Raw genomic sequence first — 14,300 nt, forward strand, 5'->3', positions numbered from 1 at the left:
ACGCTCAAGATCTTTTTAACCCCGAAATTCGCAACAACCACGTTCGTTCGTTAGCCATCTTTTCTCCCTTTTCTCTCTCTCCTACGTATCAGATGGCCCCGAGAGGAGGTAGACATCGCGGTGGACGCGGACAACCCCAAACGAGCCCTCGTGGTGCTGCTGCTGGTGGATCGCCTTATCGCGGCGGCGGCAAGGGAAGAGGAAACATGCCAGTACCAGGATCGAGTTTCGTTGAAGAAGAGCTGGCTTTCACTGCTAGGATGATGAGTCAAGATGGTTCGTTCTTTGGTGTAGTGTTCGTTGGGTACTTATTGAAGGGGGTGGATAGGACCGCAAAATAGAGGAACACCTACTAGAGGCGGACGTGGAGGAGGAGGAGGAAGAGGGACTCCACAGCGGTCTGGGGCGAATACGCTCCGTGGTCGTGGTGGGACGAATACACCCCGTGGCCGTGGTGGGGCGAATACACCCCGCAATGGTCGTGGTACTCCCAACCCCACCCGAGGACGAGGCTTTGGCATTGGCACTTCACCACGCGGAGATGCCAAAACTCCAAATAACTATTACGACCCAAGTCCCAACGGAAACTACAAGAACACTAACAACACACTCTCAACCCTCTTATACGCCTCCAGACCCCTCCTCCGTCCCGTCATCTTCGTACCCTCCGTACTAACGAAGATATTGTTTGAGGAGGAAGCAGGCGAGGAGCTGTTGAAGGCTGCCGTTCAGCCTGATGAGGACAGAGGTCTGTTTCTCTCTTTTCTTCGATCGGTACTGGTATTGGACTTACACTCCTCTGCATGCAGATACACAACAAAATAACGCACCAACAGCAGATAAAGTGTTTCGTGTATTCAGCGGGGCGAACTTTCCCCCTCCTCCTCCCTCGTCTTCTGGAGAGGAGGAAGACGAAGGAAGAGAGGATGATATTGAAGAAGTCGATTTTAAGGATATGGGCAAACTCTTAGAGTCGCTTGTCGTCGCTACCACCACCACCACTTCATCCCAACCCTCCAACTACTCCTCCTCGCGTGTGAATGAAAAACAGGAGGTGTTTACGGGGCGCTTTACCAACACCAACACCCACGCACCGCAGAATCTTGACAATGGAGGTGGGGACAAGGAAACGGTGCTAGAAATCGACTTTACCGAATTGGACAAGTTGACGTTGGTAGAGGGGGGTATGGGTACTCCGTCAAATTTGGACGTGCTTGGTCGGGAGAACGGGTTGATTGTGGATTCGATGCGGGAGTCTGACATGGATATGAATGACGTGGTTACCCAGAGCAGCGAGGGCGTCACCATCCAGGACGAGAGCACCGTCATTCAAGAAGAAAACACGGTTTCTGCGCAAAACGATGCTGTTTCAAATTATGGCTCCATGCACGTTGATGAATCGGTTGATGCGGGGTCCTTGAGCACCAGATTCACGGGTGGAAGCACCACTGTCTCTTCCAGTACGGTCTGTTCGAATGAACACACCACGGCGTTCTTGAGCGAAAGCACAAAGAGGGAAAGGAGCATTGCTACGGTTGAAGCATGTGTCGCGGTCGAAGAGCAACTGGAACCCGTGGCGAAACCTTCCGTAGATCAAGGAAGCGTATTTGCAGAGGACTCAAATGTCCTTCACGCACACATCGTCGCGGACACATCCATCGAAGTGGAATCGACGACGACGGAAATTCTTGACGTGCAGATAACACCAAACTTGATAAGTACTATGGATGTGGATACTACAACTACCACGCCAAGGCCACCTCCAGCAGAACCCGGTCAGAACATATTCTTCGTCGACGTCGTTCCTGAACCTGTGGCTGGGAGTGAACTCCCAGCACAGCCCCTATCCATACCAGATGACGATGACTCGGACGAGATTATCGTCTACGTGGCTCCCCATCCGCGGGTGAAACTTACTACGCACACACAAAAGGCGCAAGAGGAAGAAAAAGAAAAAGACACATCGCGGTTTGAGCCGTACGTTGGACTCTCTCAAACGACCATTATAAACGAGTCCTCTTTCCCATTGGCGTCTACGTCCTCCTCTTCCTCCTCCACAACCCAACCACAACCACAACCACAACCACAAACTCCCAACAAAGCCAAAAATAAAGCAACCACAGAGAGACTACGCGTCCCACCCGTCACCACACCCCGCCAAGCAAAAGCGTTCAAAGCAAAGGAGAGGAAAAGACTCAAAAAGCGCGCTGGTGGTGGTGGTGGTGGTGGGTTCAGTGTATACGGAGCTATGATGTCCGAGGCGCAGCTTTTCATTGGAAGCGGAAAGGACATGAAGAAGGCTTCGAGGCGGAGGGGTGATTCGGATTTGGATTGGGGGGATACTAGTGGTGATGATGATGCGGGAGAGGAGGAGGAGTTTATGTCGTTTGCGGATGTTCAGAAGCCTACAGGGAAGGGGAAGGGGAAGCAGCGGGCGGAGGAGGAGGAGGGAGGTGCTGAGGGGATGGAGGTTGATGATTTGGATGTGGACGCTATGAAACGTTTTGTTGGTGGGCTGTTGGGGAAAGACGCGGGGAGGTTCGTTACGGCGGATGATATTCGGGATGAGGAGAGGATGAGGGATGAGGATGAGGATGAGGAGCTTCGTAGTTTGGGTAGTGGGAGTAGCGAAGATGACGAGGAAGTGGAAGAGATGTTTAATGTTGAAGAGGGGATGTTGATCTCTGAGGGTGCTGCCGCTGCTCTGGGAGAAGATGCTAGTGATGAAGATGACAGTGATGATGAGGACGAGGACGAAGAACAAACACCACGGACGAGTTTCCAAGCTCGACTTGAGCGGTTGAGGGAAAGGGCGAGGGGGAAGAGGCCGGCTGATGCGTCTTTTGATGATAGGAGTGATGATGATGAAGATGTGTTGGATCGGAATATGACGTGGGCGGAGGAGGATGATGATTTTATTGAGGAGATTCAGGTCAGTCTTGTTTGTCTTATTCGGTATGAAAGTGACTGACGTGGGCATATGTGCAGAACATTCTCGATAAGAATGAAGATATTTTACAAGGCAGGAATAGGAAGGAGAGGAGGAAGCTGTTTACAGCCATTCGAGATGGCACCTTTGACTATGATGACGATCTTGAGGGGTTCAGTCCAGCTAGTAAGCTAAACATCCTTTTTTAAGCATCATCCCTTATTAACAGAGATACTTATTAGAACGAAAGAAAGATAAACGCAACAGCCTCCCAACAGCTCTCCAAGCCCAATGGGACAAAGACCGGCAAAGGAAAGCAGAACGCAAAGAAGCGCGAGCACTCGAACGGCTCCTGCAAGCCTCCGACCCCCTTTCCCAAAAGAAAGGCGGCAAGAAAGGTCGTAAAGCTATGAGACTCGCCGCAGGGCTCGATCCTACGATCAACGTCCTCCCGAATAGGATCATCGACATGACGACGCTCGTCCAGCAGATCCGGAGGTTCGTTGCTGATATTGGGGGCCGTGATTCGATGAGCCTGCCGCCTACGAACAAGGAGACGAGGAAGAATGTGCATGAGTTGGCGCTGGCTTTCAATTTGAAGAGTTTGAGTAAGGGGAAAGGAGATTCGAGGTATATAACGTTGACGAAGACGAGTCGGACGGGGTGGGGCGTTGATGAGAAGAAGGTTGGGAGAATTGTGAGGAGGGCTGGGGGGGCTGGGGGGGATAGAGGTGGTGGAGAGTTTGTTTATGGAGGAGGGAGGGGTGGTGGTGCTGGGAAAGTGCCAAAGCACAAGGAGGGAGATGAGGTTGGTAAGGTGGGTTATTGGCTTTTTTTCTTGTTTTTCCTCGTTCTGTTCGGATATCTGATGTTGTAAATGCAGGCTGCCCCCAAGATCAGCGAGGCGAACATTGGGTTCCGGATGCTGGCTATGATGGGCTGGTCGGAGGGGGATCGGATTGGTGTTTCGGGCGGTTTGGACGCGCCTTTGACTGCCATTATCAAGACTACAAAGTTGGGCTTGGGTGCTACCAAGTGATATTTGCCGATTCATTTTGCACTTACATCTATCCTTATATTCTTGGAAGTTTTCGTTTTTGATAAATGAAAATGTATATCACATTTTGAGCAGAGACGCAGATACAAACCGAAAAATACATCATTCTACAAGTTGGGGATCGTTACAATACACGGAGCTGTGGCACCAGTCAATAGTTCATTTGTCATCGGACGGCGAGGTAAAGTCCCTCGACAGCAACGTTCGCCTGCCAGATGCCAAGACGTCTGACGGCACGAAGGGCAGCGGGAGCTGGAAGTATAAGGATCATGGAAGGCAGCACGAAAATGATGATACCGAGAGAAAGAAGGAGTGTGATAGCGGGCTTGATGACTATGAAGTAGAATAATGCTTGATAGGATGTTGGGTCCGTGAACTAGTTGTAGTGTAAAAATATGGATTTGGGAGGTATGAGAAGACGTACCATGGCGTAAGTATTCTTGTAGAATGAGGTCTCACGGACGAGGCCGCCCCTGGTAGTTGCCAACCTGCCAGACTCGATCTCTGAGATGGTGGGGTCGCGATAGCGTGTGAAAATGGGTCGTGGGGGGTAGGGAGGGGGATAGGAAAGAGGGGTGTGAAATCTAATTTGCAGAGCTAGTTCAGCTCGCGCAAATGTTCGCGCGCCGAGTAGGTTGAAGAAACATAGGACGGCGCCTAATGGGAGTGCCATGAGGAGGGTTGTGCCCGTCTAAAAATAACGTCAGATACCGTCATAGTGGGGATAACGATGTTAGGCTGGGGAGGAAGGGGTGCCAGCGGAGGTAGAGAGGCATTTATCCTCCAGAGTAAGGTGGAGGTGAAGACGCAATGGATGACTCACCACAGTAAACACAAACAGGTAAACCCAGGCGACCAAAGCAAATGGAAAGTTCAGCAGGGCTAGATGCAGTAGCGAACGCCAATATACTGCACGCGTTATCGGACGGAAATACGCCTTCCAGGAGAATCCGGTGTCCTGCCGTGGAAGTTCAGATACAACATAACCGTCCGGATGAGAAACCGATGATAAGTGCACCTCATCACCAAAAAGCGACCCATCCTCTGGCACAAATAGAGATAGTACGGTTCGCGCTAGGGAGGGTGCCGCAGACATGGTGCTGGCATGGGAGTACGATCGTGGCCGACCGCCCACATGACGAGATGTGCTGGTGGGTGAATCGGACGGAGAAAGAAACGGCGTGGTTTCTGTTGCATGCACTTCCTCATCGTCTTCAAAAGCGCGAGCGTTCGACTGCGCCGACGCAAGAGTGTCGTGATCTGAGTAAGAGTCCGTCGACGCCATCTGGCCATGGTGCAAATGTTGTGTTCGAAGACGCCCCCGTCCAGAACGACCTGTTCTTTGTCTTCGCGGCAATGGGTACGGCGGTGGCGGATCCGCTATCGCATTGTCACGATCATCTGATGCAGTTAGCGCGGGAGGAGGGTCGGAAGGAACGTCAGGAACGTCGAGGATGTCGTCAACCATAATGAAGAGATGTTGATAATTATTTGGCTCTTCCTCCCGAAATGTTCGGACAAATGTTTTATTTTTGACAATTTTCGCAAAGAAAGGACTCAGACTCTAAACCGTTTTTGCTTTTCTGCACCATGCCAAACGCGAGTCTGACTCTTACTCGACATGCAAAGTACTCAAGGGTGGCCGTACGAGCTTTAACTTGTATGCGGGGCTAAGTAAAATACGGGAGAGAGCGCTAGCAGATAGTTTTGTTTCTTCCAAATACTTTGAGGAAATTCCCTATATTCTTCTCGAAGTGCTGTCCAATATTTGAGCAATCGTCGGATCCTCGCTTGTACCTCACACCAGCCTCGTAATCGTTCAAGATGGTTTCCAGTCAAAGAGCAGATGTCGACCACATTGTCATAAATCGCTGAAGTCTTGCAGTGGAAAACATTAGAAGAAATGATAAAGATCTGTAAAGCAGAAACCTACCGCGAGGTATGGCTGCCATTCAATAAATCTGTAATCATCCATTTCGTCAAGAATGTCATTTAGGGAAGTAATAGCCTGCGAGAGGTTTTAGATTGACGAAATCAATGGAAGAAGTCATAATACATCATCTTTAGGAGGCAATGAGCTCCTTGTCAGCTTGCGAAGGGACCGCGCCCAGTCAACCGTGAAGTCATATCCAAAATCACCGGAAGGCGTCCACGGGATACCACGTAAATGGCCGTAAACCTGGAATGCGTGGGATTGATCGTCAAAATTGAGATGAATCTCTTGAATTGACTGAAGGGAGTCAACCCGAGATCCAATCAAGGTGTTTAGCAATAAACACCAGGGCTCATCCACGTAATTGAACTTCCTGACCTGAATAACCCGGAGGTGGGGGGCTATAGGGTCATTCTTTGAGTCCTTATCAATGGTAAGATCTTTGATACTGGTAGGCCAGAGGTGATCCACTTCCAGATGGGTAAGTGAGGGAGTCTCGACCAACAACGCCCTCAGTGAACCCTCGATAAAGTAAGAGTTCAGGGCTAGCTTTGTTAATCTGCACCCTGATCTCGCTATTAACGCGATTATTGGATCAATTGTCAGCTCGTCGAGCTGAACAAGTAGGCTATTGAGATTTGGCAGGGCAAGATTGTCGAAAAGTGATGCAGGAAAAACGGCCTGTGGATTGCACGGAAACTTCTTGAAGGATAAATCTTTCAATCCTGTGTGTCGAATAATTCCACGGGGATTTCCAGCGTTTTCAACATGAATGAAAGTACACATTTCCATGTGCGGAGCTTTCGATAACACCATCCACGCATAATCAAGGTCGGGCCATCGAATGGTGACCGTTTTCAGCTGAGCCCACGGAAGTCCTAGCCTAGAAAACTGATATCCAGACCTGCTTGGCAGGAGACAAACATCACGAAGTTGAGGAGCAATCGAAAATATCGCAATGTCAGTGTTCTCGATGCCATTATTAATTCTAAGCTCAAGAGTACGAAGGTTGCAAAGCCTTGAGGACATTCCCGAAAGAAGACGAAGTCCCTTCCAGTCACAATGAATTTTCAGCTCTCCGATTCGGTCAGAATGGGTGACGAGTGTTTTTAGCATCGGTGTCACCATAACACACCATTGGTGGATGGAAACATCAATTGATAGTGGCAGGTCCCTCGCCAGCGTGAGATGTAGCTCCAGACGGGAAGGTTCGGTTTCAAGGCGCGGACTAGCGGAGATGCGTGGGGGGCGGTTCCAAAGACGAGGAGTAGAGTGCACGGTGTCGCGCCAGCGGCGACAGACTTTCCTCAGGGTAGATAGACATGAGACACCAGAGTCTGTGACGCAGATGACGAATATTTCCGATAAGAGTTCTAAGGGGAAATGAAAAATGGGCGCGAAGAAGGATTTATGATATAATGCATAGCTGTGGTATTCTTCAAGCCGGCGGAGAATTAATTGGTGAGTTTCTGACGACCGTCGTTTTATTTCCTCCAGGTCGGTAATGCGCTGTTCTGCTTCAGAGACGACGCTTCGCGCCACTGATTCAAGTTGTGGAGAATCGGCACAAAATTTTTTAGGTGGTGCATCGGGTATCACTCCAACCAAAGATCTGCAAGTGGAACCCTCCATGCTTTTGAGGATCGCGTCGCCGAGACCGAAGCGCTATAGCAAACGGGTTGAGCGTAAAAATAAAAACTTCAGTAATTCGGCGGAACTCAGCAACAACTTGACGACTGGACTGACCTATTCCAATTGATAATGATGGTAATATGAAGACAAACAACTGGATGGCTTACCCCTGCTCTTCGTAGTCTGAGTCTTTGATTTTGGAATGGAAAAGGAGACGTTATGAAACATTCCCACGAACGTTCGGGTTTCTCACAAACAAATTGCCAACTTCCAATCAATATCTCCCAAACATGTTCACTCCCCCCGCTCGATCCTTTACCTTCCCCTCCCCTCCCTCAGTCGAGATGTTTACTCATCCTCAAACCCCCACCAAAACGCCCGCCCCCAACACGCAGCCACTCAAGATCCAAAAATTCATCGGACGGAAAACCGGAACCCACCTCGTCGGGCTCAAGGGCGGCGTTTCTATGCGCGAAGTAATCGACGACCTCTTCAAGGCGGTGAAAGAGGATGACGCGAAAATTGGCGCGAAGTGGGAAAGCATCAACGCCTTCTCTGGTGCGTTCAGTTGGCGTTCAGTGCTTCTCATCCTTCATCTATCTGCAATTGGCATGCCGAGTTTTAAATAATAAATACAGGTACTTTTGGCCCGGAATCCCTGAAATTCCTCTGCGGCTGCTCCCGTGTCAGTTACATTGAAGAATCTGGCTACGTCAGCACCCCGGCAAGTCCACGACTTCAATGTTCCTTTCAGTTCCAAACATTGGCGCATCCTCAGGAACGAGATTAATGCGCCGGGTCTTGCAAGACTCAGCACTCAGGGTGAGCTGCAACGTCACAACCCACCTTCAAGCAGGTATATGTACCTCACCATTGTACGATGCAGTATCGGTGTGCACTCGGCTGCTCCCCATACTTAATTGGCAGGGGAATAAAGGGGTTCGAGGCAGCGACCTCTCCACACGTCGCAAAGATAAGGTTGCAGCAGATTGCCCGTAGAGGTGTCCTGCAAGACTTCTGTCAGTATTTATGTCCATCACAAATGAAATCAAAGTCTCCACCAACCTTGCTACCGCATCACTTGCGCATCACCGTTTACTGTTGCCCCGGACACTCAAATTTATCTAACTCAACGCAGGTGTTTTGGGGACATTCTAGACTGAAGAACCCCCTCTAACAATGCGTTTAGGACTACGGACTGGTGTGGAGGGAAAGCTAGTCGTGCTGCAGCTAAAATTTTGTGCGGTTTGAGAACCCGTGGTTTGAGTGACGATTTCCGTTTAAGACACATTGCCAGGACCAATGAGAAGGATGGTTGGCCCGCCCGTAGCAGCTCCTGCGGCGGTTGACTAACGTTGACTGTCCCGTGCTTTGTTACGATGCTGTCATTTGGTTCTCTCATATCCTCTTCCATGCTTATGACCGCAGCGTAACCAACGGTTTGCTCTGACAATAATTCCGCGCCAATGTGATACTTCGTGGGTTTTCAGGACCATCCTGATCCTTGGATCTTTCGACAAGGTCTTTATCACCGATAGAGCTGAGAACTTGAATCCCGGTCAGATCAATGGTCATCCCGCTACGACTGAAGGTCAACCACCTTCTTTTATACGTGCTTTTTTTTATTTAAAAAAAACTGAAAGACAGAATTTGAAAAACAAATGCTTGCCACCCCACTGTACGGTGCATTCATATTCACTACTCATCAATGACATGAAGCTCAAGATTTTTCCTAAATTCTCACCACACTTGAGGTTGCGAACTCAAAGGTGAGTCGATCATATAGTCCAGTTCCGTTCGCCAATGTCGCCTATCTCTCAGGTCAGGTGCTCATCGGACGTCTGTCAGACGACCTTTTTGCGGGGTGACATGAACGCCTCCGCCACTATAAAATTTACCCCACACTTCTTCCACTACCACCCCTCGGACCTTGGGGTTCAGGGCTAACTTTTTTTTGTTGACTCTGGCAAGTAGAAAGACTGATTTTACGACTAAGTTTCACGAAAGTCAATGTGCGCAGTTGAAAGCTGGTATGAAGACTGTCTGTTGTTGACCATTGAGAAAAAGTAAAATGTTTTCAATTACAGTCCAATAATCTTTTTTTAAAATGAAAGGCCGAGAGTGGCCTCGCCTGAAACGCGTGTATCAAATTTCAGGACGCGCATCAAGAAAAGGAAGACTTGACCAATGACAATTTTGGCATTTCTTTCTGTAAAATCCTCCGTGTGCAACATAGTCAGTCACTTTACGTCGCAAGAGTGCAAGCTCCGTTGATAACAAGCAAAGATAAGAGAAATCAATAGATCCGTGGTCACGGCTAAATACTTCTTGAGTTGAAGTGTCAAGAAAACCAGGCTAAAGATCATATATCTAGCTATCGACAGCTATCTTTGCTTTAGAATATTCTAATTGTTCCATGGTGAACGGAGTACTCTAGCGTTGTACCCGTAGAAATAGACCCGGGTTCTTCAGCAGGATGGCCTTGATCATGACGGAACAAAAGAAAACATGGAAGTCCTCGAACGTGTTCTCTTCCTTGGGTGAGTCATTACTAGACGTGCACAATATGACCGTTGACTGATAGCATTTCGATTTTCTACTAAAGAGTAGCCTGAGTTGGCACTGAGTATTTAAATCATGAAATTCTATCTGCCCAAAGAATAAAGGCAGCACTTTTCGTCTAGAACAGAACATTGAAACATTACAGGAGCATGTCACATCCATTCTCCAAACAGGTAAAGAAATGCGTCGCTGTGAGCTAACGCTGCTGCTTAGAAATTCTGTGATCACACGTTGCTTTCAAACCAATTGAAAAAAAGCGCAGACACCACGAGTTTTCCTCGTGGCCGATATACCGTAGGCCGATCCCTCGTCGGACAGTAATGCCTAAGTAAAATTTCAAGACGGTTACCCCCGTAAACCAGCGAACCAGCTCGTGTGCAAGGCGCTTTGTAAAACCTCAGGATGACGGCCTGTCAGTGTATCGAGTATGAGTCACCTTGCGCCGTCCACGATCAAATATTCAATGTCCAAAATCGAAGAGAACATTTTAATGTTTCGGTTGGTCTCCCTCATAAATGAATGGCCTGATCACCGATATGAAAAATCCAGAGGGGCCAACAGGATGGCTCTGACGTACCGATCTATAATTACGATCATGTTTTACTGGATAGCCAAAAGCTTATTCTACACTCGGAGCTTGGGGGAGTGATGTGATTTGAAGGCGGTAAATCTTGATGCATAGATGCTCTGCCACTGGGCTGCATGATGAAGGCATGTCGTCATGTGGCTACGGTGTCGACGGATGGTGTGGTATAGGCCGTCACGCTTGCTCCGCGCGAGGCGACTCGTCAGGTGTTCTGCCGTGGCCGTAGGCTTCGCTAGAAGAGACTGAAAGTAATTGATGCAGACGTCAAGTGATTATTCAAGCCCCGGGGCATACTCTTGATAAAAATGTACGTGACGACTTACCCTCCGCCACGCGGTCCGACGCCTCCAAATTCCAAGTGGGTGACCAGCGCAAAAATCGCTCAAGACCCTATTGTGCTAGCAAAAACCCCTCTCGTCCCACTTGAACAGTGCTAAAATGTGAAAGACTAGGGAGCAAGTACGAAGACTGATAACTTAGAAGACATACCAATTGCGTTGAACAGCATTTGGCAAGCGCAGTGCAGTGGAGTTCGTTATCGATAAACGCGTTTCTCGTTCCCAGCCAAAATACCTCACGCTCCCAGTGACGAGGACGGCGCGTGGATAATTGAACGTGAGTGGCGTCAGGAATTTTCGAGCACCCGTGATAAGCCACCAGTGTGCATTATCCTCAGGATAAATTTAACTGGATTATTCGGTGACTTTTTTGTCAGTAGCGTCTGTGTTGATGGGGGTGAGCGTGATGTATAAATAGCAAGAGGGGTTCGAGGTGATTTTCTTCCTCAGATCCACTTAATTTTAAATCGACCCCCCGGGTCGAGTTCTATCAGATCTTGATATCCAGCGAGTCGAACCTGGTCCCAAGTACAGGTGATGAACCTCATCGTCCACGCGTGGCTAGTTCGATCGTAATGCGAGCCCGAGAGTCGAGATCGACTCCAGAGCGTTTGGGTTCATCCCATAATTTGAACGCCGCTGTTCAGCCCCCCCTTCCCTCCGGCGGTCAGGAATATTCGACGGACGCGTTAACGGCGTTGGTTCATCGCTTCCGCATCGCGCGCATCTGTATGAATGAATGTCAATTACCCTCCCTGTGCAATGTACACATACCTTCAATTGACAAGATCATCAGACGATGCATGCGCATGTGCAGTGTGCACCGATTCCAAGGTCACATATGCTCTGCCCCAATGAAAGCTTGAAAGCGGGATTCAAGTCGGTGATTGCATCATAGGATCCGTTCTATCATCGGCCCCGGCCCAGTGGCGGGTAATTGAGTGGTTGTAGGTAGGCGTATAAATAGTGGAGCCGTACCTTTGTGTGATGCGCACCCTAGGGTTGTCTTGAATGTCAGGACCGTTTTTCCGAGGGTCAAAAAAAAATAAAGAGTTCAGGGATGTATCTTCTTGTCTTCAAATCCGTTACTTCCGTTCAAATCACCTTGACCAGATGTACGTTTCCCCTCATGTATTTGAATCGTTGGATGTTTTGTTTTTCTTGTAAGTGTCAGCTTCCTATGTGCCATTTGTTAAATATTTCATAGCTGTAAGAAAAAATCTGGATTGTTGCCAGACAGAGCGTACGCTTGTAAGTATGTGGTGCTCACGAACTTTCTGATCGCCCACGGTATCACCCAGGGATTGTCTTGATCGACCGTTTTTTTCCGAGGGTCGAAAAAAAAATAAAGTGTTCAGGGATGTTTCTTCTTGTCTTCGAATTCATTACTTCCGTTCAAATCACCTTGACCACATGGACGTTTCCCATCGTGGTTTTGAACCGTTGGATGTTTTTTTTTTTGAAAGTGTTAGCTTCCTATAATGATGTGCCATTTCATACCGTCGGTCATTACATATTCACAGTTGTAAGAAACAACCTGAAGGATTGCGTACTCTTGTACGCGGTGCGCAACGAGCTTGCTGATCGCCCACAGTAAGCCACAGTATCACCCAGGGATTGTCTTGATCTTTACAATGCGTGCAGGGTCGTCTTGATTTTCTACTTACGTAGATCCTTGAAGTTCCTCCGGGATGGATGGGCATTCAAATTGGCAGTACAGGGGTAACAAGTTCAATTTCTTGTTTTTCAGGAAATCAGGGCCGTTCTTCTCAAAAAGCTGAAGTGTTATCAATGGATTTTGGGGGTGCTTCAAGTTCCGAGTGTTTACTTGTTTAAATGATCTTCAGAAGGAATATTCGACGGGGGCAGCGGCGTACTTGATCTCATGATGAGTGTTTGGCGCGCATCAGGACATATGTACGTACGTACGTACTTACCTCCAACTGATCAACCCAACCCAACGACTCAAGCTCACCCGAGTACGAAAGTTCGAAGAAGAGTATTCGGCTCCACCTCGACGACGTCAACGTTAACGTCGCCAACTTGCGCCGACGTCATTGTGTGAGTAATGAGAAGGGTTTGTGTGAGAGTTCGAACAGCATTGTCCCCGATTTCGGGAGTGAGTCACGTGTGCACATACATGGTATGTTTTCCATCATTCATCCTCTCAGTTCTTGGGATCGTATGTTTGGGAAATAGAGTGGTTATATGCCGGGCACTGGCAAATGAACGTACTGCAGCCATGAGATATCGATCACCAAGACGATCTGCGTCCGGTCCGCTGGCCACCCTTAAAGTTTTCGTGGGAGGGGTGTGTTTATTTCTGGACGGACGAAGAAGGAAGAAGTGTGATCGGATTTGCGAACTTGAAGTTGTATGTTGAGCATCACAATAATCTTGAGCGTTGAGCGCTGAGCGCTGACAGTGGTTGAGCGGTAGGGTATTGAATTCAAATGTGCGTCCAATGCGCGTCGACTCGAATGATCTTTGTACGTGATTTCAAAGAGCGCATATACTTATGTCAAGTGCGCCGTTTCATTCGAAGAAAGGCATCCAAAAAAGCAAACGCGTCGTTGATACACCGCTTGATCATCTATCGATTGGAGAATTTTCGCTGGAGGAAGTTCATGAACCGTCGACACTGGCAATCTTTATCATCACTACTTACCTCAATTACAACGAAATCACAATTCTAAAGAGCCGATTCGCTACCCCGGCGCTCAAGCTCGAGCGGTGCGTGTTTTGCTATAGAGGCCGCGTATTGAGTTTAGCAAAAACGTTAACACCGCGCATTGCATTGAGTTGAGTTGCACGTAAACTGCGCGGTAAAGTTGATATTACTATCAGTGATATAGGTGAAGGTTTGAGATCGACGGGAACGTGGAATATACATACAAAGATGCGGTGCCGCTGCGTATTGTTTTTGGTGAATATGGAATGAGGGCGGACTCTCAGAGCGCTCCATCCTTCACGCCTGGGATCCCTCGAGGGTGGAATTGTTGAACGTAGTCTGACTCTATCCTTTATCTTCACTGGCAATCCATCGTCATCTCCAACCTCCAACCCTCCCGACCATCCGAAAAGAAGACACAAAGGCCACCCTGGTCGAGCTCGTCCGTCCCCCATCGTCGATAGCCAAAAAATCTCCGCACTGCGTCAGGGTCGTTCAAGGCAACCCTGACGAAAGCGGGGATAGACGTTGAGTCGGGGGGAAGTCGCTGGAAGTCGAGAACCAGGTAACCTCGACCCGCGGTCTGGCGGAA

At 48.7% G+C, this 14,300-nt stretch overlaps 5 protein-coding genes across 5 annotated transcripts; 3 read left to right on the top strand and 2 right to left on the bottom strand.

Annotated features, from left to right (window-relative positions):
- Positions 1 to 92: 92 nt before the first annotated feature.
- LACBIDRAFT_334191 (uncharacterized protein) lies at positions 93 to 3,968 on the top strand (the record flags this gene model as incomplete). Its single annotated transcript, XM_001888896.1, has 6 exons — positions 93 to 276; positions 329 to 748; positions 810 to 2,932; positions 2,989 to 3,115; positions 3,172 to 3,746; positions 3,813 to 3,968. The coding sequence occupies 6 exons, from the start codon at positions 93 to 95 to the stop codon at positions 3,966 to 3,968; spliced, it is 3,585 nt and encodes a 1,194-aa protein (XP_001888931.1).
- Positions 3,969 to 4,152: 184 nt separating this feature from the next.
- Positions 4,153 to 5,454, bottom strand: LACBIDRAFT_314365 (uncharacterized protein; the record flags this gene model as incomplete). Its single annotated transcript, XM_001888942.1, has 3 exons — positions 4,153 to 4,362; positions 4,411 to 4,677; positions 4,810 to 5,454. 3 exons carry the CDS (start codon positions 5,452 to 5,454, stop codon positions 4,153 to 4,155), a joined length of 1,122 nt encoding a protein of 373 aa, XP_001888977.1.
- Positions 5,455 to 5,639: 185 nt separating this feature from the next.
- On the bottom strand, positions 5,640 to 7,551 carry LACBIDRAFT_314366 (uncharacterized protein; the record flags this gene model as incomplete). The annotated part of the gene is made up of 3 exons (XM_001888943.1): positions 5,640 to 5,864; positions 5,920 to 5,994; positions 6,043 to 7,551. 3 exons carry the CDS (start codon positions 7,549 to 7,551, stop codon positions 5,640 to 5,642), a joined length of 1,809 nt encoding a protein of 602 aa, XP_001888978.1.
- Positions 7,552 to 7,841: 290 nt separating this feature from the next.
- Positions 7,842 to 8,341, top strand: LACBIDRAFT_334193 (uncharacterized protein; the record flags this gene model as incomplete). Its single annotated transcript, XM_001888897.1, has 2 exons — positions 7,842 to 8,109; positions 8,190 to 8,341. 2 exons carry the CDS (start codon positions 7,842 to 7,844, stop codon positions 8,339 to 8,341), a joined length of 420 nt encoding a protein of 139 aa, XP_001888932.1.
- Positions 8,342 to 12,097: 3,756 nt separating this feature from the next.
- Positions 12,098 to 13,896, top strand: LACBIDRAFT_334194 (uncharacterized protein; the record flags this gene model as incomplete). The annotated part of the gene is made up of 8 exons (XM_001888898.1): positions 12,098 to 12,152; positions 12,274 to 12,288; positions 12,561 to 12,630; positions 12,907 to 12,958; positions 13,114 to 13,156; positions 13,278 to 13,348; positions 13,583 to 13,770; positions 13,893 to 13,896. 8 exons carry the CDS (start codon positions 12,098 to 12,100, stop codon positions 13,894 to 13,896), a joined length of 498 nt encoding a protein of 165 aa, XP_001888933.1.
- Positions 13,897 to 14,300: the final 404 nt, after the last annotated feature.

This window comes from Laccaria bicolor, genomic scaffold (genome assembly GCF_000143565.1).
Source record: "Laccaria bicolor S238N-H82 LACBIscaffold_60 genomic scaffold, whole genome shotgun sequence".
In the NCBI taxonomy this organism is placed as follows: Eukaryota; Fungi; Basidiomycota; class Agaricomycetes; order Agaricales; family Hydnangiaceae; genus Laccaria; species Laccaria bicolor.